This window comes from Patagioenas fasciata, chromosome Z (assembly GCF_037038585.1).
Source record: "Patagioenas fasciata isolate bPatFas1 chromosome Z, bPatFas1.hap1, whole genome shotgun sequence".
Classification (NCBI taxonomy): domain Eukaryota; kingdom Metazoa; phylum Chordata; class Aves; order Columbiformes; family Columbidae; genus Patagioenas; species Patagioenas fasciata.
This window is the reverse complement of record NC_092560.1, coordinates 71,879,966-71,901,411: the sequence shown is the minus strand read 5'-3', so window position 1 is coordinate 71,901,411 and position 21,446 is coordinate 71,879,966. Positions and strand designations below refer to the sequence as shown.

Here is a 21,446-nt window from a genome sequence, read left to right as displayed (position 1 = left end):
CAATTTTTTTTTCCTGCAGACTATAAATCAAAAGAGGTTTAAAGTCTCTGCATATGCAATAGGAAACAGAAAATTTACCTGCTCCTTTAACAGAACTCAAATGATCTTGATGGATAAATGAATCAAGCAGAACAGAACACCAGAGTGGCCATAAGCCAAATGCAATCCCAATCATGCATGGTGCCTACCTGATTACAGTAATGTTTGATGAGATTAAACACAAATCCTCGGTCCATTAAAGAAAGAAGATCATATAAGAAAAATGCCAAGCTGATATTAATTTTTTCTGCTTGCTCACTTTCCTTTAAAAAAAAAAAGGGGAAAAATGAATTGCAGTTAGATGTATAAAACATTATGGAGACGGAAGACTTTTTTGGAATCATTAAAGAACCACCTCATGCAACATATTGGATAAGATTGTTTCGGTTCTCCTATTTATGTGATCTTGTTAAAATTGCACGGATTCACTCCAGCAAATTATTTCAATTGTAGCTTTCACAGGGGAAGATCATGGGATGAATGAACAAGTTTATCTATGCAAATCTTTGGGCTGACAACAATGAAATGGAATTTGAGACCGGTTCTGAATTCCCTATGGACTGCAATCCTGCATATGCTGTTTTTAAAATATTGAACCTTTAATATTAGAGAATACTGGTTTAGGCACTTAAAAAATGATATATATTTTAAAAATCTGCACTGGCTCTGCTGATGGAATGCCAAGTATTTTGTTCAGAAATTTTAAGTGTAAAACTGATAGTAAAAAATTACTGGTAAGATAAATCTGTGGGTTTTACCACAGCAGATAAGCTCTTGCATGCTTAGAATTGGCCTGATTACCAGTGACAGAATCATTGAATAGTTTGGATTGGAAGGGACCTCCAAAGGTCATCTAGTCCAACTCCCCTACAATCAGCAGGGACATCTTCAACTAGATCAGGTTGCTCAGAGCCAGGTCCAGCCTGGTCTGGGATGTCTCCAGGGATGGAGCATCTACCAACTCTCTGGGCAACCCAGGCTAGTATTTTACTACCCTCGCTGTAAAAAATCTTTTCCTCATGTCTGGCCTGAATCTCCCCTCTTTCAGTTTAAAATCATTATCCCTTGTGCTATCATAACAAGCCCTGCTAAAAGGTCTGTCCCTGTCTTACTTATAGGCCACTTTTAAGTACTGGAAGGCCACAATAAGGTCTCCCCAGAGCTTTCCTTTCTCCAGGCTGAACAACCCAAGCTCTCTCAAACTGTCCTCATAGGAAAGGTGTTCCAGTTTCCATTTGTGTGGCCTCCTCTGGCCCCTCTCCAACAGGTCCATGTCTTGTGCTGAGGGCTCCAGAGCTGGACACAGGACTCCAGGTGGGGTCTCACCAGGGCTGAGTAGAGGGGCAGAATTACCTCCCTCCACCTGCTGGCCGGGCTCCTTTTGATGCAGCCCAGGATACAATTTGCTTTCTGGACAGTGAATGCACTTTGCCAGCTCATGTCCAGTCTTTCACTCACCAACTCCTCAAGTCCTCTTCCACAAGGCTGCTCTCAAACCCTTCATCCCACAGCCTGTATGGATGCCAGAAGTTGCCCCAAGCCATGTGCAGGACCTTGCACTTGGCTGGGCTGAATCCCATGAGGTTCACTTGGGCCTACTTTTCAGGCTTATCCAGGTCCCTCTGGATGGCACCCTGTCCCTCAGGTGTGTCAACTGCACCACTCAGCTCGGTGTCATCTTCAAATTTGATGAGGGTGCACTCAATCCCACTATCTATGTCATTGATGAAGCTATTAAATAGTACTGGTCCCAATACAGACCCCTGAGGGACATCACTTGTCACTGGTGTCCATTCAGACATTGAGCCATTGACCACTACCCTCTGGATGTGACCATCCAGCCAGTTCCTCAGCCACCAAACATTCCACCCATCAAATCCATATACACAGTTCCCAAGTAAAAACCACAAAGAACTTCATGTGCCGTCTAAAATAGGCTACAGAAACTCCAAACATATCAATTCAAATAATAAAATCTTGGTAGCGTATGTAATTCACCAAAAGGAATTTGTGGAGTTGCCTGAGGGATCTGCACACATTTAATGCTCAGAGCCCTCAGGTGGGTTCACTCAAGACTGATGAGATGACTGACAAAAATGTTGCCCCTACTCATGTCTCTGACTAGTGAGAACAGGTGTGCAGTGCCTCAGGGTGGTTACGATTTCGATTTTCATTTTTCAACCTTTTTGTCATTGTTCAGGAATATATATATATCTTATGATCTGAAATTAGCACAGCAAAACATTTTTCTACTGTGAAGAAAAAATTACTTTTCTACTACCTTTCTGGGTAGGCTAAAATATGCCAGACATATCGCAGTAGAATCTCAGCACAATCTGACATGCTCAACCAAGTATTAAAACATACATTATTACTGCTTGGATTTAAAAATCAGACACACATTACCTACTGCTGCTCTGTACAACTAACCAATGGCCCTAATTCTGCAAACATCGGAGTGCGATTTTCACACATAATCAGGTTCTATACACTTACTAAATCAAAATTGAAGTGAATTAACAGCCCATAAAAACCTGTGTATTTCTCTTGAGGAAGCCATAAAACACTAATCTCTTGGCAAAATCTACACTTCTGTTAAAACATTTTTAACGTAACAAATTTTTATTACAGAATGCATTTAAAAAAAAATGTCTCTAACATCTTAAGTAAACATTTATGTAGAAACAATTTCTCTGTACGTGGCTATCACAGAAGGACACCAAAGGATTGAGCAAAGAGTATATCTTCAGGAACAACTTCTTTATGGACAGTGGCAATCACTTCTACCAGTCTCTGCTCTCAGTTGTTTGATCTTGTGCCTTTCCCAGTTTCTGCTCCTCAGCAGCAGAGCTGGGCACACATGGAAAAGTGGGTCAGGAAACCGAGCCGGTTGAAAAGTGCCCTGGCAGGCCAGGTCTCTGGGCTGGTCTGCCCTGTAGCAGAGCACACTGCTGGGCTAGCAGAGTGTATTTGGCAGCTCTGGGGCACAAAACCAAGCTGGTTGCAACAACAGAACAAATAACAATCACCCAGTGCCTTAATTTTGTCTATTGGTAAGTGCAGAGTGACAGCAGTGATGTAAGCTGACAATACAGATGTTAAAACACAAATTACATTTTGTGATCCTTTAAACTTTATAATCTGTTATATCAGTGCAACTTGCTAAAACATGTCAGGAGAAAGAATTTTGTGGGATTTCGCGATACTTGCCTTTAATTTTCATGTGGCCAGTCCCTCTTTAAAGAGATATGGGAATAAATCATTTGTGGCTGGATTTTGCAATCTTTGGGAGGAATATTGCCTTCATATTGCATAGCCAACTGCTGTCAGAGAATTCAAAACACTATGCAGTAGAAATGAGGGTAACAGGAAAGTGGAATAAAAGGAATAAGCTCTGCCTGGGCTGCAGCTTGATGTCCTGGCTAACCTGGCAGCACTATCACTGAAAATGGGTGTTCAAACCTTCCTATAGATGGAAAAGGGGATTCCCTCCCTGCGCCCTCCAGCCACAATGAGAAGCAGGCTGGGGAGCTGAGCTGAATAAAAACTGTCTGCCAGGAGAGCACAAGGGTGCCCCTTGGCCAGTGACATCTCTTGCTTTAGGTCCATGTGAGAATACTGCCTCAGTTTTGGCCACTGATGAAGGTGAAATGGGATTAGATGCAGCTGAGTGTAACACAGGGTGAATAGCAAGGATCCACACTGATTATTTAATGTATTTACCTTCTGTTTGACTAAAAGTGCAGCAATCTCTGAAGTAACCACACTAACTATAGTGGTAATATCATCTTTGAAGCGATCAGAGAACCGACTTCTTCGTGGGTTGTCTTGCTTCTCTATATTGTGAACATACTGAGCCATACTCTTTATCTGCAAAGCATAAAAAAAAATATTAAAAAAATGTTCAAACTGGAGGCAAAACTACTGCTTTAAGTAGTGCATGTGAGTAAGATTCCCTACTGTTTTTTCCTGGAATGTAATCACTCTCATCTTTTCAGAGTTGCTGTCTGTAACAAATTCTAAATGTACTGGCAACGACAACAGAGAGCCAAAGACTCAAACACACACAGACACTGATTCCTACTCATGTTCACACAGTTGGCTACTCTCAGCACCTGAAATCAGAATCAGCCTCCCCAGTCCCTTGCGTCTGCAGCTCTGAAATGCTGCTGTTTGCAACTTTTGCTCTTCGTGATGATAGAGAGGGAGTGACACTTGTGGAATTAACTCTTATTTCTTGACCTGCTGTTGGGTTGCTTATATGCTGCTGGTGGAAATCAGTACATTTTTTTCCACCAACATCCATCACTGCAAGGCTCTGTGAAACTGTGAGGTTGGGGAGTCTCATCAGTGATCCCATGCTGTTAACAAAGTGGAAAAGAGAGTAATAGGTATTCACAGAAAAGGAAAGGACTCAGTCCATATTTCAGCCTTCTGCAAGCTGTGGACCACTGTGTAATGTAGTTCATGCAGGACTCTGCCATCACAGGCTGTCAGTGGGGAATGGGGTTGAATATGGAGAATTCTTTAGTTGTACTTCCACTATTTTTGACCTCTCCTTTTCTCACTGAAATAACTGAAGAGACTGTCGCCTAGCTAAATCTGTGTCTGGACTATCTGCTGCGTTTCACCATTAACTTCCTATAAAACACCACTGTCAAATCTTACCAGGAGCTCAAAGAAGAACCAGGCATACTTGAAGACAGTTTCTCTCACCATACCCGTGCTGACCACCATCTGCAGTGCCAGCTCCTCGTGGAAATGCTAGATAATAAACAGAGAGTGTTGGGAAATGGATTTTCAATAAACTCATCTTCCATTCTCAACATCCCCCTTCTTCCATGTGGGAAACTCTCACATAATGGAGAATCAGCAGCTGGATGGGGATGTATGGACATCCCTGCAGGATGAAAAGGCAGATTTGACCAAAAAGACATACAAAGAATGTTGGTGGGAAACAGATATTGGGATCCATTTCTCTGTGGATCCAGAACCCCGGATAATTAAACTGGGAAATGCGTTTGTTCCACCCTCAGGCCACTGGCTATATGCATGACAGGAAGCAGTCACATTCCCTCCTCCTCCTTATGCATTTCCATTTAGCACATCCATGTTTTTTCAGAGAAGGTAGAAGAGTGTCTCTGTGGTGGGGCAGAAGGACAGTAACAGCCACAGAAGTTTGTACAGAGGTTTGCAATTTGAGACAATACTCTTTGCAGTAAGATCTGACCATAAGACACCCAATCCCAATGATCTAAACTTTTAGGAAACTCGAATCTGGACTGAAAATTGATTGCAATGTCTATTTTCTATTCCTGATACAAACAATAAAGCTAATGAGATTCCTACAGATTTTTACATTGAATAGGACACATTAATCCATCCAATATTTAGACTGGGTATAAAACTCTATGCTTTCTGGCAGAAATCAAACCTATAAACAGGAGTAACAAAGGAGAGTTTCTTGACTGTAACTCAGACTCTGAACTGCTCATTGCAGAGTTTTTCCCCAGATTTTTTATCCAAAGCCACTGCTGCTGATCAAGGCCAAACAGAAGATACAGCTCTGGAAGAAGTATTTATGTGATATATCTTCTATCTTGTTAAAAAGCTATTTGAGAATACATACTCAATGTAGGAAGAAACTCCTCAGTTCTAAAAGCTATCAAACTGGGAGAAGAAAAATATTCTTTACAGAAGAATGAGATGGCAAACATTTCTGAATGCAGTTTACTGTAACATGTAAAGGCAGGTATTCAAGAGCAGACAGTAGTGGAAAAAGAGAGAGGCCTTAACACCTTGAAAAACAGAGCAAAAGGAGGATCCAGGTAGGCTGTTACTTGTCTAAATATGTCCTGGAAAAAGAATCTAAAGACTGTAGAAAAAGCAGAAAAGTTTGGGTAATATTTACCCATTCATTCAAAATTCCATCACAAACTGGTTGTTCAATAAAACTTCCCCTCTCCCTCTCCTCTTCCTCTCCTCTCCCTCTCTTTTCCTCACCTCTCCTCTCCTCATTTAGAAGCGCTAATTACCAGCATGGCCTCAATGGGCTCCAGGCTTTGTTAACATGTGCCCTCAGGCTTATCGGTAGGCTACCTTTTTATTAGACGGTCTTGAGTTCGCACAAACGCTTGGCATGTCATTTGTTCCTTCAACGTAGAAAGACATCCGACTGGAGCTGTGATCCATAGGCTGAGGGGCATAGACAGAAGAATGAAATAAAAGTAGGTTAATACATAACTAGAGATGATTAACAAAGTAGAAATCAGCAGTGGTGGTTTTGTATTTGTTTTTTTTTTTCGAAGGTATTCACAGACGTTCACCTGAACAGCTCTTCTCTTTCCTTCTCCCCATCTCCCTTCCCAGCGGAGGTCAAGGACCACCTGAACAAAGTCAGGTACAGCAGCTGCACCAGCGCGCAAATGACAACACTGCCATCATACGCCAAATTTCAGCACTGCAGCTATATTTCAGAAGCGCTACATTTCACCGCTTCAAGGGTAACCGTCCTTTTAAGTTTATCTGCTGGCCCTACATCTGAAATTAACTGGCATCTGGGAGTCCGACTTCCATTAAAAGTAATGACAATTTAAAAGGCAGGGAAATTGCAGTAGCCAATTGTAAACGGATACCTTCATCAATGTAATGAAGTTGTAATATCAAATATTTTAATTTTGTAATAATTTGGGGAAAAAAACCCTTGAGCTCTGGTTTTTTAAGGACATAGTACATTAGAGCAAAATTAATAAAGCTGTTAAGTTCAAATCTATGTTATTATAAACTGGTATGGATGAACACATATGCCTATATAAACAAATCAAACAGATTGGCAAAGCCTGTCCGTTTTACTCGTTCCCATGTAATTTGCTGAAAATAAGCACCCGTTGACTTTAACTGGAGAGGTACATGGTTATCCAATGCAAAAAAGGCTTAAAAATGCTTTTGAAAATCACCTACTTGAGAAGCAGTATTTTACATACACAACTCTCAAAGAAAAGGCAGGCAAGATACAGTTCAGAGCTCAGCAGAGATGCTGCTGCGGAGCTCAGGCAGGGCTGCAGCTGGGAGCAGGCTCCCTGCACAGGGGAAAAATCCTACTTTTGTCAGAGGCCCAGCTTCCTGCTGGATGGAGAACTCTAGATTTTGGGTTCCCCAGAAAGCTAAGCACAGCTTATAAAGCTCGTTGTCCTTTCTACCCCACAAGTTGGTGGCGTATGTAGTTGTAGATGAGAAAGACAGAGCAAGTTTAGTGTTTCACTCTGTGGTTGAATTAACTATTTGGAAAGGCTCAGCTCCAAAATATGCAATGGCATCTGTACCATAGCTCGTATAAAATCAGGGCGCTACTGTCAGGACTTTCTCACCCTTTTCAAAAAGTGAAACTTTTCCCCGTGTAATCAATAGCAGTCTTTTCTCACAGTGATTCTGTGCAACCTGGACTAGCCCATGTCACCACATGTGAACAGAATGTAAACATCACGAAGAAGAGGAGAGTGAGGCACATCAAAAAAGCAGTTCCCCCTGTGGAATGTCTAAGTCTCAAACAAGAGACAAAGTTTTTACTTCTTGCTCTCTCCACTGACAAGAGACATCAGAATTAAGCAATGGGATGATTTCATGTACCTCTGCCAAACCAGATAAACAGCAAATGCTTCTGGTGACACTTTACAAGAAGCAAAGTGCATTTACAAGAAGCAAATCCAACTCTCAAAGAATAAATCTGTATTATTAGCTTTTGAGCTATACAACTCTCCAGATATTTGACTTTGTTCTCTTACCTTGGATGACATGATGTTTTTGACCTCCTCATCAGTAGCAGTTTGTGTAACAGTGATGTCAGGATTGCTGCAGCTTATCACTCGGCTCTGCAGGAGTTTACTCCCAACAGATGCTGCAGAAGTGCGTCCAAATGTGTAATAACGAGACTCTGTCGAAATGGCACTGCTGGCTGCACCTGTCCATAGGGAGATGTTCGAATTAAGACTAACGGATATATACATGAGACAAACATGAGAGTCAAGCCAGCTTTGCTCAGTGCTGTTATAGCATCAGCATTTTGAATAGCATAAAGCTCCCGAAAATCTCACCACCAACTGCTTCATTAACAAATTACATAGGCATTGAATGACAAGGTGCAGATGTTTTCCAAGTCAACAGCTCACAAGGTGATTGCACAAGCAGTAACAAAAGATTAACAGGGCTACCTGAGAAGCTGTACTATTACAATAGCTCTTTCTTTTTCCCATCAGCTCTTTTTAATTAGCTGTAGGTTAAGACAAGATTCACAGGCCTAAACACAAAATATAATACCACCTTCAACACATAACCTTTCCCTTCACTTTCAAAGTACGCAAGGAAGGAGGGAGCACAGCCAGCAGAAATTTCACTAAATGACTACCTAGTTTTCAGCCTCCCCATGGACTGAGAAGCTGTGTTTATCATTTCATAGGCGAGTTCCCTAAGTCCTCCTCCCAGAGGCACCACGTTGAACAACATGTATCCAGAAAAAAAAACAACAACAACAACCACCTTTCAAAACCCTTACACTGACTTTACCTGGTTTGACTACTTCTCTTTGAGGGTCTGGCAGACGAAATACATAGTAGACATAAGACGCCAGAAGGCAGTTCCTCCCATGCAGGTCTTTGCTCAGGTCTTTGCTGTTGTGGAGACTATTCACTATTGCAACCACAGATTCAAAGGCAAACTGTGAGAAGTTGGCTGTGAAACAAAGGCAAGAATTAGTCTCAGCAGTGAAAGGTGTAATATAATTAGGTGAGGACACTCTTTGTACCAACAACAACTAATCCTCCACACTTTAATTCAGTCCTTAACAAATTCAGAGCTCTAGACAGCAATTGCTATACCTGGCCAGACCTACATAGGCCAAGGTCTTCATAGGCCAATAACCACCCTTCAGCAGACCCAGTGGCTCTCAACCCAAACACTGCTACTCCATCACTTGGTGCTACATAAAAGCAGACCATAACTGTAAATTACCATTTCTAGCAGTCTTTTTGCATTTCCTGTAAACTTGATACTTGAAGAACACTAAAACTCATTATCCCACAGCTGACAGACAAATACAAGTTAACAGCCTTTTCTATCAATATTATAGTGGATGACAATATTGATTACCAAAATGAGATAGGAAATAAACTACACCACTGTCTCCAAGTATGCCTTCCCTTCACAGTTAACATATGTGATGGGCAACTGGCAGCCTCAGGAAAATCTGTGTGCATTACTATGCCTTGTCTGGTTTTGTGCTCACCCAATTCTGCCTAAAGATATTTGGGTAGAGGATCTGATGCAGGCAGCAATGATTTTGTTGGTGTTTTCCTGGCAAAACCACTGAATTCCAAAGTTAAAAGCCCACTTCCTGAAATATATTTCCAGGTATGTAAACTACTATAATTTAATGTACTTACTAACTGGAGTATGAGAGTAGGGGCAAAAGGAGAGAAGGCAGGAACTTGGTTAAACCTGATTAAATTGTACAGTGAAATTATGTCTTGAGAAGTACAACTCTTTTTGAAGTGGACTACCCCAAATACTAAATCTGAGCTTGGATATTTGGCAATTGTTTCCCCCACATCTTTAGCTTGCTTGCAGTGCCCCTCCAAGGACATGCACCAGTAAATACCTGTCTGGCCTGCTATGACCATGGGCTGTACAGCCAGCTGGAAAAGTTTATCTAGTACCAAATGTAAAAACAAGACAAGAGGTTCAAGGCGTGAAGAATTCAAACAGATAATGCTGAGTTTCAATTCATGTTCCAGTGCAGCTTCTGTAATCTTCTGGTCCATTAGGCGAATAGGGAATGTCACCTGACTTTCCAGACAATGGCACAGAGTGAAGAACTTCTCTAGGTGATTGTCCTGCAAATACAATGCACTCACAGTTAACAAAGTTGATATAGTTCAGGCTGCTGCCAGCTAAGCAAAGCCTGATTGTCCCACCTGTTGGGATGAGAGAAAATATTTTCACCCTTCTGGCTTGCAGTGGTGGCAAGCCCTAGAGACTGATCTGTAAAGCAGCTGTCAGAGCCTCTTATTTGCTCCTTTTCATCTGATTCAAATTCAGACTCTAGTTAGATCAGATTAAAATCAGAAAAGGTAAAGACCTTGCTAAAGTGATTGCTTCATTTCATGAAAACACCGTTACCTGTCTTGAATTCTGTCACATCATAGGTCTATAATCCCACTGACACCCACACCTAAATTTAATCTACATACAACTTATGACTTATGAGCATGCCCTACTTGTATTTAAAAAGCATTCTGCAAAGCATGGTTCAGACACAGGGCCTCCAGTTGTTAGGACATAGCTACTAGTGTTAACTAGAATGGGATGATAGGTATGAGACACAGTAAAGCAGTAGAAACAAAATAAAGCTGCTTTGCCCCAAAGCAGATTCCCAATAAGATGGGCAAAGCTCCAATTTCCTAACACATTTAAACAACCAGAATAGTAGATTTCTCATTCAACACTAGGTTTGTGTCCCCACACATGACACTGATGGCTGAGCTGCCTAAAGCATTTTGGCAGTATAACCTGTCCCTGCAGGTGAGGAGGTGCTATGTCTCTTCAGATGTGGACATGTTGTCTGAACTAGCCTTGTAGAATAGTAGATGCAGTCTGCATAAACTGGCACTGTGCCCTGTCAGTGTCCCTCAGACACAACATAAGCAGACCCTTGCTGAGATGAGAAGACACCAAGCTCCCTATTGCTTGATGTGACTTGCTGCTGAGAGTGCTCATTTGCTCGCTTGTACCAACAGTTTTCATTTCACCGAAGGATTTCATTCACTGAGGTTATCACGTTATTTCCATAGCTGTTACTTGCTTCTAAACCCGTGTGGGCTTGGGCATCTCCATTTCATAAACCTCCTAAGTTGGACTGGATATCTGAATTCTCTTTGAAATGAAACTACAGCTGTGTTTTGCTTCTGATGCATTACCTGAGTGTGGACAGATGAAACAGCTTGCACTGCAACATTAAAAACACCCTTGTGTCCTTCAACCCACTTAACAGGTGGTGTCTGAGATGGAACTTTCTGTGGTGGAAAAGAAATATAGGAATCATCATCTTCCTTTTAATCATCAAACAGAAAGTCTGTTTACACAGAGGCCTGTAGGGTATTCATGCTATTCACTTCATTTCAGATATCTGATTTCAGTGCCATACAGATGACCACAGCTAGCCACCTTCTTGTTCCCACAGACCAGATTCAGAGAAGTGGATGCATTGAACAGAGAGATGTGGAGCACATCAGCTAGATGCCTAGCACAAACAGTGCAAACACCCATCTTCTGATGGGACATTTTCAAGGTTAGAAGTTCCCAGTTAAAGCACTGCCAAAGGCACTCCATGGTGATGTGTTGCAGTTTTAACCCTTTGGACAGTTTCCTACTTGCCATATTTACCCAGAGGGCACAGTTTTCTGTTCCAGCAGCAGCACTTGATTTCTCCTCCCCCTCCCATACAGCCACAAAAAAAATAGTAAATCATTCTATGGAAGAAAGTAAATTATTGACTTGATACTCTTTAAATGAACGTTATCACTGGTTAGACAATTTACAAGGATTTGCTTGGATAACTAACTTTATAAAACACAATATAACAATATGAAATAATAACACCAGTGACAATAATAAGAGCCTTCACCTTTTAAAGTACGAAAAGGAGGCATTGCCTACAAGCTACATTAGGAACATGTTATATTTCCATAATTTTCTTTGTTACCTCAGGAGAGTGAATTGAATAGTGGAAAGGCAGCTTATCCAATGCAACGGGAAGGCAATAATGTCCAGTTTGAAGACGATCATTTAATAGAATCTGCAGCCACTGAAACAAATGAAGAGAAAACACAACAATATTCATGACTACATATGAGTAGGGCTATTTATCGTATTTGTTACATACAGCCAACAAAATAACAAATGAGATTTTGAGCCAAGCAACTCTGCTCCAACCTATTCAACAGTAATTTCTTAGCATTTTAAATTCACTGATAGCTACTGTAGAAAAATGTACAAGACTGTTTTACAAACCACCCTTTTTGAAGAAAACACAGAGCTTTCAAGGCATGACATATGTTTTTCTTATGAATCCTACCAGAAGCATTAGTAGAGTCCATATTTTTGCTTTAAAAAGCACATATCTTGCGTATCTGATCCTCAGCTTTGAAGGAAATCAACAGAGTTAAAGTTTTGCTAAGGACAAGTCGAACATCTTGGTTGTGGTCACCATGAAGATTAAGGCCAGAATGACTCATCATAACTCTGTATTGATATTTGGAACACACTTATTTTTTCTGCTATTGAAATCTGAAAGAGGCTGTGTATTTGAGTATTACAGGGCAGAATCATTTTGTATTTAGGTGAAAAGAAGCCTGAAAATAAAGTCCTCATCTATGTCAAGTCTTGGGAACATAAAAGATATTCTATATAGAACCTAACTGAAAATATATGACTTGTTACCTCATGTAAGAACATTTTAGATAACAGTAAATAATTGTAATTGTATGTGTCTCAGGTTATTTTTGCAATAGATAGAATCTAACAGAATTAGGTGATATGCTATAAAGCATCGATCTTGCAAATATTTAGGTACACACTTCGTGTCAGTTGCTTCAGGTGAATTCATTAACTTCAAAGACACTTAACAATGTAAAATTATAGGACAAGGATGTAACATAGCACAAGTTGCATCTGGTTTCTATGAATTAAGACCTTCTACTGTTTTTGGTGTATTACCATAACCAGAAAGAGAACATAAGGCAAAATTCTTGACAAAAGTCTACTTGCATGGGATGTAGATGCACATATATACACATACACATACTCATATATCACATGGAACTTACTGAATACCCAAGGAGGGTTTCCACAGATGCTCCTTGCTTTGGCTGGCAGCTGATGTGATAGAATGTGAACAACAGATGGTGTTTCTCTGTGAGTTTTGCTGGCAGCTTGATTTTCACTTCTTCATAAAAGTCAGGGGACCTGTTTAAAAAAAATGCCAAGCACATTTCCAGTGTAAGCATGAGACTGAGCAGAAAGCAAATTTGCTGGTGGGCTCTTAGATGCTATGGGTATAAGAACTGTATAAATCCTCAGAGCCAAGTTAAATAAAATAAACATATATACAGCTATTTTATTTATTTATTTATTTATTATATTTTTAATTTATATTTAATTATATATACTTAAACTATCTACAGCTTTGAATCAGGAAGGGCATAGATGGTATTCAGCGGGAATCTTTCAGCTTTCACTCGTCTCTATACTTTCAAAATCATTCAATCTTAATTTCATGTTTCAGCATATTTATTGTGGAAATCCTAAATTCCAAGTTTACATTCCTGAGAATGAGAATGTCTCTTCAGCTCTTTTGCATCTGTTAATTCATAGAAGTGAGTGATGTTACAAAATTCTGCTGCTGTTTCCTGCTTCTGCTACTTAATCTTCAGATAAGGAATATTCTCAACTAACCTTTGAAAAGCTCCAAACCAGAAGAACACTTAAAATGGTCACTTATGCAAATGCAGGTAGCAATGCAGATTAGACATGATAAAACCACATAAAATGTAAATGTTTAAAATGAATTATTACCAGCATTCCTTGAAGAACTATGTAGGCTCATAACTATGTAAAGAGGTCATGATTAATACTTCTTAAGTCATACAAATAGGAACAATACTCACTTATTATGATATGTGATAGCTGTGTATATTTCTTGCACAAATTCTGGACCTGAAGATTTCCCAAAAATTACCTACATTAAGAGGAAAAGAAAGTAACAGCAGTCAGGTCTAAAGCACTTAATTGTCATTATCTTGTATAAATTCTAAGACAGTATCTGAAATGCTGAAAATGACTCTTCAATTTTATTTGAGCATGTTGACACAAATGACTTATTACCAGGCATCTTCCCCACACGTCACTCAGGGAAAATCACCAGGAAAAAGGAGCAAACGTCATTTCCAGTACCACTGACTACCTCACATCACATTCTCCAGTCATGTACTAAAAAGTTAGGAATTGCAGGAATAAAGCTATGGTAAGCCTCTTACACATTGTCACGTTGCCTTTAATTAAACGCAAAAATGTTAATATCTTTTTTATAAGTTTGTTTTTCAGCTGTAGCTTGCACATTTAGGGTGAGATCCATCTCATTTTTACATTAGAGGTCCAAAGTTCCTTTACAATCAATAGAGAGAAATAGGCATTTCTAGTGCTTGATTTGCTTCCCTCATTTCAGACAGCTTCATGATAAGGTCCTGGCATCCAGGAACTTTAAAGAGAACCCTGGGAGATGAGCTTAGACAAGGATATCTGCACAGCACAAGTCCATATGCATTGAGATGAAGCACTCTCACAGTGGAGAGGGATGCCAGATGAACTGTTTCTGTCCTAAGCATTTGTCAAAACCTAACGGTAATATGGGCAGAGTTTAAGGAAACCAACAACACAGTATTGTGTAAAAGACGATGTTGCACGTGCACATTACAGCTCCAGCTCTGGAAAAAACGTGGCCTGGGAAAACACTGTGCTGATACTCTGATTTCAGTTTCAAAGCTCATGTGGAATACGGCCACAAAGTTCGCACTGTGCAGTGTCAGCATACTGATGAAGGCTGGTCAGGTGTCAGTCCTTGCTCCAACATATTGCTGGATTAAAATTGCTCAAATTAATATTTCCACTCTTTTTTTTGCCTCTCTAGCACACAAAATAAAAAAAAAAAATTCTTGCAATATAATTCTAAAATAGCCAATTAACACTGTCTGAAAACTTGCCAAAGAACTCAGGCTGAAGCAGGTGTCTGGGTAAGAACATTTCAAACTAAACATCTGAAGTCTGGTAAAACTGGAGACAGGATCTTGCAATGAGGAAAGTTTAATAACCTTCTGTGATGCCTGCTCTGCTAGTAGTGCACACACATGCCCTAATACACTGTGAGTTTCAAACATGGGAAACTCTATCTACATTGGATGATTGTGCACCACATTCAGATTCAGCCAATGAAGACCCCAACTTCTAACTTCCAGTGTTACCAGTGAGTATCTGTGCTCACACAGTGAATGTGGAGGAGTTACAGTGGAAGATACACTACATCATTCTTAAAAGGCCTCTGAAGGTCTGTGAATATTATCATTAGTTTCCAATACAGCATTGATTTAATGCAATGTTACTCTTCTGAAAATAAGGTAGGAAGACTTAGATAAGAGGGAGTAATACGCCTCTGTTCCACTTGAGTGACAAGTCTTCCCTGCTGTGGGTAAGGCCTAGAGCCCTGCTTTCTGATGAGAATAACAAGCTTCACAAGCTTTCTGAAGTCAGACTTCCAAAGGCCTCACCAGTAACTGTGGTGATGGGAAGTAAACCATGAGTTATTTCTTCAGAGGTTCTGCAGAAATACATATAAGCAAAAGCCTGCTAAGAAACCTCAGCACTTATTACCGGCATTGCACAGGATGGGTCTTCACCACACATAAACTGGATCTTGATGGTAATGTTTCTTGCAGAACCTGGTCGGTTAGCAAAATTCAGCCTCTGAGGGTAAACATAGAGGAGATTTCTGTAAGAGAGAAAAGGAAGAATAAAATGGGTAAATGGAAGCATTTTCATTTCAAAATTAAGCACACAAACCAGCATTTTGTTGACTCCTCTCCCTGTCCTTCAATTCCACCTAGATAATCAAAGTTTTGTCAGAACTCCATTTAAAAAGTTCACAAGGAAAAGGTAGGTAAGTTCTTGCTGTGACACATAGAACATCCTATGTTTAAGGCTTCTCATACAGTAGACTGTGTCTTTGAAAAGGCAATATTATTTTTTTTTTAATACATAATTCCCTAGTCACAAATGAATGAGTATCATCTTTTCTTGATGTAGTGAAAAGCAAGAATCTCTCAAGAAAGCAACTCCCTTCTCAGCTGTGAAGAATCAGATTTTGGAAGAAGTAAGGAATCATGCATAGGTGATAGAAAAGTACACCAGCAAATAAAACCAACAGCTGAAGTTCATACATTCTTAGTTTATAGCAATAAAATGACATATATTTCTAAATAATGCAAATAAAAAAAGCAGTATCAATGAAATTGAGCAAATAAAACCAAGAAATTTTGAACTTTAATTCTAGAAACTGACATTTTTATAATTAATATAGCATACTTTGCTGTTTACTAGCTTCTGTACATGGACAGATCACTAAACTTAAAAAGCACTTTTAAATTCTGTGGTGAATTTGGCAGCATAGATGGTCTTCTAAGTTCAAAACCTAACAATTCTGGTAGAAGAGTCAAGATGCTAACAGAAAGCTTTTTCTTCAGCGAAGTCTGTGGCAAGTCTGAGATTTCAGCTAGACCTGGATTATACGCATCATGATCATGTCTACTTAATATCTCATTTTCCCAGTCTGGTATAGGATTCTCACTCTTTTGTGAGTGTAAGGAATAAGATTGATGTTGGTGGAAGTACGCTGTCTTCCAATGAGAAACAATAAGAACTACTCATGGGCTTTCATTCTCTCTTTTTGTCAGAAGGTACACACAAAATCACCCTGTTCTTACCACATATATCACCTTAGGACCATTGTCAGCTGAAAATGTGGAGCAGCTTTGGAGAATGTTGCCATTAAGTCATTAAATCTTCCATTTGTTGCATCCCAAGGCCTGGAAAACTACAGCTGATTCTCCTTGTTGCCATGTGTCACTATGTGACAATACTGTTCAGTTACACAGTCCAAACTACTTTGCTAACCAACACACACTACGTGGGCCGTGGCATGCCTTAGCAAGGAATCAAGCTTGTAACTTGCCTTTCTCTTTGTTCAGAATTGTAGCCCTGCCTGCCACACTAATGCACTTTCTTCCTTACCTTAAATGCAATTTCCAAGATGATATTACGAAAAACTAAGTGAAAGAGAGAAATATATTGGTAACCTCCACTGAATTATGCTTGGGGGACTGACATATTAAATGAAGGATATTATCCATATCATCCATCTGTCAGAGGTGAAGAAATACATGTAGGGGAGGCTGCATAATCCAGTCATTGCTTCATTAATCTGCAGCCCAGCAGAAGATGTCACAAATCCATATAATGTCCCTGAGCACTGGATTTTACATTTAGATGTGACTTGAGATGAAAGATATGTAAAATCACAAATAGAGAGCTCTCTGCTGACTGCACAACCAAGGAAGCATTATTCTATCAAGTACAGTACTGAAGAGCTAAGGCTTGTGCCATTTATGCTCAAGCAGTTTTGGGGATCTTGCTTACATGTGTATTAAACCCATCAGCACTAAGGAAGAACAGAGGCAAATACTGATTCTGGATATCCTGGAGAGACAGAAGTGATGACTGATTTTTTAAAGCAAGAAGGTGGAGGAATGATCAAAAGAGGTTCCTTCACACAGGCGTGTGTTGTAGACCCATTGCTGACCACTGTGGAAGTGCTACTGTCTGCCAGCATCTGCACCCTTCAAAAGCCTGAAAGGATGGAATGACAACGAGCTTTTACACATAGCAGTTAGCAGAGGTATCAGGGCAGGACATCCTGACATCTTTTAAACAACAGGACAGCTGGCATGCCCAAAAGGACGTGGTGAGCTCCAGGAAGCTCCACTGAGCAGAAATACTCAAACAACATTCCCCAGAAATTACTTTCTGTCAGTGCAACCAAGTTCCTCCTCTCACTCCCCCTACAGAAAGTGCAGGGGTCTGCCTCCAGATAGAGTCAGAAGTACTTATAAAAAGCAAAAGAACTATTCAGGAGTCAGTATGGTTCTACAAAAGCCATGGTAGAGCACTCAGCTTCACTGAGACCTGACTGTCATGGGACAGCAGGGTCCTGGGCAAGGCATGGATCCGGAGACTGACACAGCAGAGGGGCAGTAAGATAAGAGGCTATTTCAGTTACTTGTTGGGAAAGCTAAGGCTCCACCTGGTCTGACACAGGACACCGTGCAGCAATTCTCATTCAAATCTGCTGATTTTCCTACAGCTTCATGGGACTTGGTAGTGGTGATCTGACCACTTCCCATGGCCAAAGCAATGGAGACCTATTTCTGCCAAAATAAAACCTATGCAGAGCTTCAAGTCTGTGACCTTTCTCATTGAACACTCCCATTTGTAATTATTGGTTGTGCATACATAAGACATAATAAAATCATTCTCCTTGTTAAATTACTAAATATGCGAGGTGTCAGCAAGTGCATCTCAAATTTCTAATGAGTATTAAGCATGTTCATTGATGACTACAGCAAGAACAGCATATACAGTAAAAGCCAATACATCTGCAAACAGTCACTACTGATACAAATCACAAATGCTGCATACGTGAACAGTGACGATGGGTTAACATTGCCATTTAATACTTATGGTGCCAGAAACAAAAACTGATCCATCCATTAGTTACAATTTTCAGTCTTTATTGATACCTCTACACTTTTGTTGAGGTTGGCAGGGAATCTTCAGAAAAAATGGTTGACAACTATAATGCAAATCACAAAAACTTTACCAAAGATGGAAACCTGTTCTAGTCAGTCGCTGACTAGAACAAATGGCACAACGAGAGAACTTCAACATGTCATGTTCAAGAGGATGTAAATGTGTTATATATTCTACATCTTAGTATGGATAATTTGGATGATAGCTTGAATGACTTTTTTGTTGCTAAATGACTTTCGTGTTGCTAGAATTAGGAATAATCTACAGAGTCAGTGGTCAGATTCTCCTTAAATTTAGGTTGAGAGTGATTGTTACATTATTCGATGCATTAGCATTGATGTGAAAACCTTAATACATTTTCTGTTAAAGATTTAGTCAACAACAACAACAAAAATGTTTCCAGAGGAAAAGAGTGGAAGGTTGACTCAAAACATCAGATTTCTGCATATTCAAATCACAAAATTATGACAAGAAAAATGATATTTCTAAATTTAAATGTAATGTAGAGCTTGGAGTCAACTCAGACTAGAATTTTACTAGCTTTCTCTCTAGGACTCATAGTTATTCATTATATATCATCAAACTGACCTACCATTACTTCAAATGTCAAATATTGCAAACAAGTAATCAATGGCATGATGTGTTTGAAAACCAAGACCAAAGGAAAATAACTGAGATTTTGTGAATCACAAAAATCACCAACAAACTAATTTCTTACCTATCATACTGATTTTCTGGTGTGCAAATACAAGGAACTTTTGACTCACTATTTCCTACTTTACATCATTTTTTTATTTTTCAGAAGTTACTCTGAAAATGGTTTTAAACTTTTCAAATATGAAAATCAAAGGGATTATACCACCTTCTGATGTCTCTGTCCTCAATGCTTTGCAGTCCTCTACCAAACTAAACCCACTGTTCCATTGATAATACCTTCACTTCCCCTGCTCATTCCATAATTATTAAATCCTGAGTGGCGGTGTTATTCAAGTGGATAAAATGAGTAGATATCCACCAGGTATCAACTATTGCAACATTAAGACACTGTAATAACAAGATGGTAGCTCAGACATAAGACATTTTCCAGTGGCCTGAATGAAGCATGAAAAGCTGAAAAAGGAAGATAGTAACTATACCATAGAGCTGTATTTTATACACCAGTTCACCATTCCAGGACCTTGTGATTCCTCCACCTGTGTAAATAGAAGTAATGCTTTATCCCCAAATTCTCAGTGAACCCCAGCAATCAAAGAATGAAATTTATGACATATCAGATTTTTACCCATAATAGTGAACCTATTTGAAATATGGTGATGGATCTGAGAATTGCAGTGAGATAATTTTTTCCTGATATATTTAATTAATGACACAGTGAAGGAGTGTTAGTAATAACAACAGCATACCGTATCTTCCAAGATACTGCTAACATGAAGGTTCATGTGTTAGATAATGTGAGGCTACTTTTCATATTTACCAACATATTCTTGTTGCAATGGACACTATGCACTTCTAAAATTTCAGTTGAAAATGCTTAAATACTTAGTGAATTACATAGAATTCAGCAGCATGCAAGATCTATGCAGCTGGAAGGCAACAGGTGGAACTTGGATTTGTTTTAATTGTCTCACTGATGCATTTACACAGTCCCTCATCCTGACCTGAGAGGGTGGAAGCTGTACTGACAAACTTCACTGTTCTAGAGTGATGCCTCTTCTCCAACTGTACACCTCAGAGTAACTATCTATCAAGTAAGAGGGAAAAAAAATCCATTAGAAAACTGAAATCCTCTCTGTCTAAGTGCCCTGCAGGTCAAACCTAAAGAAGTCACCTGTTTTTACCAAAAGGGAGGTCACCGGAGCATTTTCATTCCAGTGAAGAGCAGACAAACGGTTTGAAGGAGAAAGAACAGTGTCCTGAGGTTAGCAAAAAGATCTGCAAGCTTGGAAACTAATGTTTTGATTCCAAATGTCCTGGTTGGGAGCTCTTCAGAAAAGAATCCTGCTACCTAACAAGGGGCAATGTCAGTGATCAGAGTAGCTTTGTTCTTCTTAAGACATTAATGTAAGACCAAGGCATAAGCTGAGGTGGAGCTGCAGCAAAACCAGATGAGTGAAGAAGATGCTTTCATTCAAAACCATTTGGAAAAGTGGGCCCTTCGCCTTACTTTTGTTTTTTGTGTTTTCAGTTATAGCTTCTTTCTGGAGAGGAAGGTGAACATTCAGCATTGCACTGATTGGTAATGATAATGATTAATGAACAGTCCAGTTTTTCTGGGAAGCTATTGTGCTAGATAATGAAGTGCTTTTATGTCTATGCCCTGGAGCAGAAGCAATAGTGAAACCCTTTACACGACAGCGAAAAAGAAGACTAAAAAATGGCCTCAAGTTTGGGGAACTGAACCACAAAAAATGCCCAGCATTGCTTAAACATAGTGTATAAATATTAGTCTAAACTTTCTAACATTCCTGCATGGTATCTTGCTGTGGATGTGAATGTGCAGTTGGAGAATATGAGATACAATCAATAAGCTAAGGCTTTGCAGAAAGTCAGTGGTAGAACTGGGATTGGATTTAAGAACTGCCCATGTTCCTTTTACTTTAGGAAGTTGCTTGAACTGAGATATCTACATGTTAAATCTGATCGTTAATTTCTATAGGTCTTTGGAACACTCAATTTAGCTTCTTGTGAAATAAAAGATCACTAGCTTACTTGGTATACATAAATGATTTGCATTTGCTTCCTTTTGTTTTCAAAGCTTTCCTTAACAAGATTTTCTTGCTGATAGTTTTCTTTTGTTTCCACACAGTAGTAGACCGAAGAACAAACTAATACTGAAGCTGAAGAACAATAGCATCAAAAATACATCAGATTTGCTTGAAAGGCAAGCTACAATATTTATCAGTATATGATAAATTTTAAATAGTATAAAAGTGCTCAGCAGAATG

The 21,446-nt window shown here is 39.6% G+C and overlaps 1 protein-coding gene across 3 annotated transcripts in view; it reads right to left on the bottom strand.

Moving 5' to 3' along the window:
* The window catches only part of DOCK8 (dedicator of cytokinesis 8), a 93,246-nt gene that overhangs the window by 31,228 nt on the left and 40,572 nt on the right, over positions 1-21,446 (bottom strand). For all 3 annotated transcript variants that reach the window (XM_071802103.1, XM_065860691.2, XM_071802104.1), the window contains 12 exons: positions 15,511-15,628; positions 13,755-13,825; positions 12,915-13,053; positions 11,792-11,893; positions 11,007-11,102; positions 9,689-9,923; positions 8,599-8,763; positions 7,821-7,996; positions 6,139-6,234; positions 4,708-4,803; positions 3,763-3,909; positions 189-302 (listed from right to left, as the gene is read on the bottom strand). In XM_071802103.1, the coding sequence (XP_071658204.1) occupies positions 189-302; positions 3,763-3,909; positions 4,708-4,803; positions 6,139-6,234; positions 7,821-7,996; positions 8,599-8,763; positions 9,689-9,923; positions 11,007-11,102; positions 11,792-11,893; positions 12,915-13,053; positions 13,755-13,825; positions 15,511-15,628 (1,555 nt within the window). The remainder of the gene's footprint in view (positions 1-188; positions 303-3,762; positions 3,910-4,707; positions 4,804-6,138; positions 6,235-7,820; positions 7,997-8,598; positions 8,764-9,688; positions 9,924-11,006; positions 11,103-11,791; positions 11,894-12,914; positions 13,054-13,754; positions 13,826-15,510; positions 15,629-21,446) is intronic.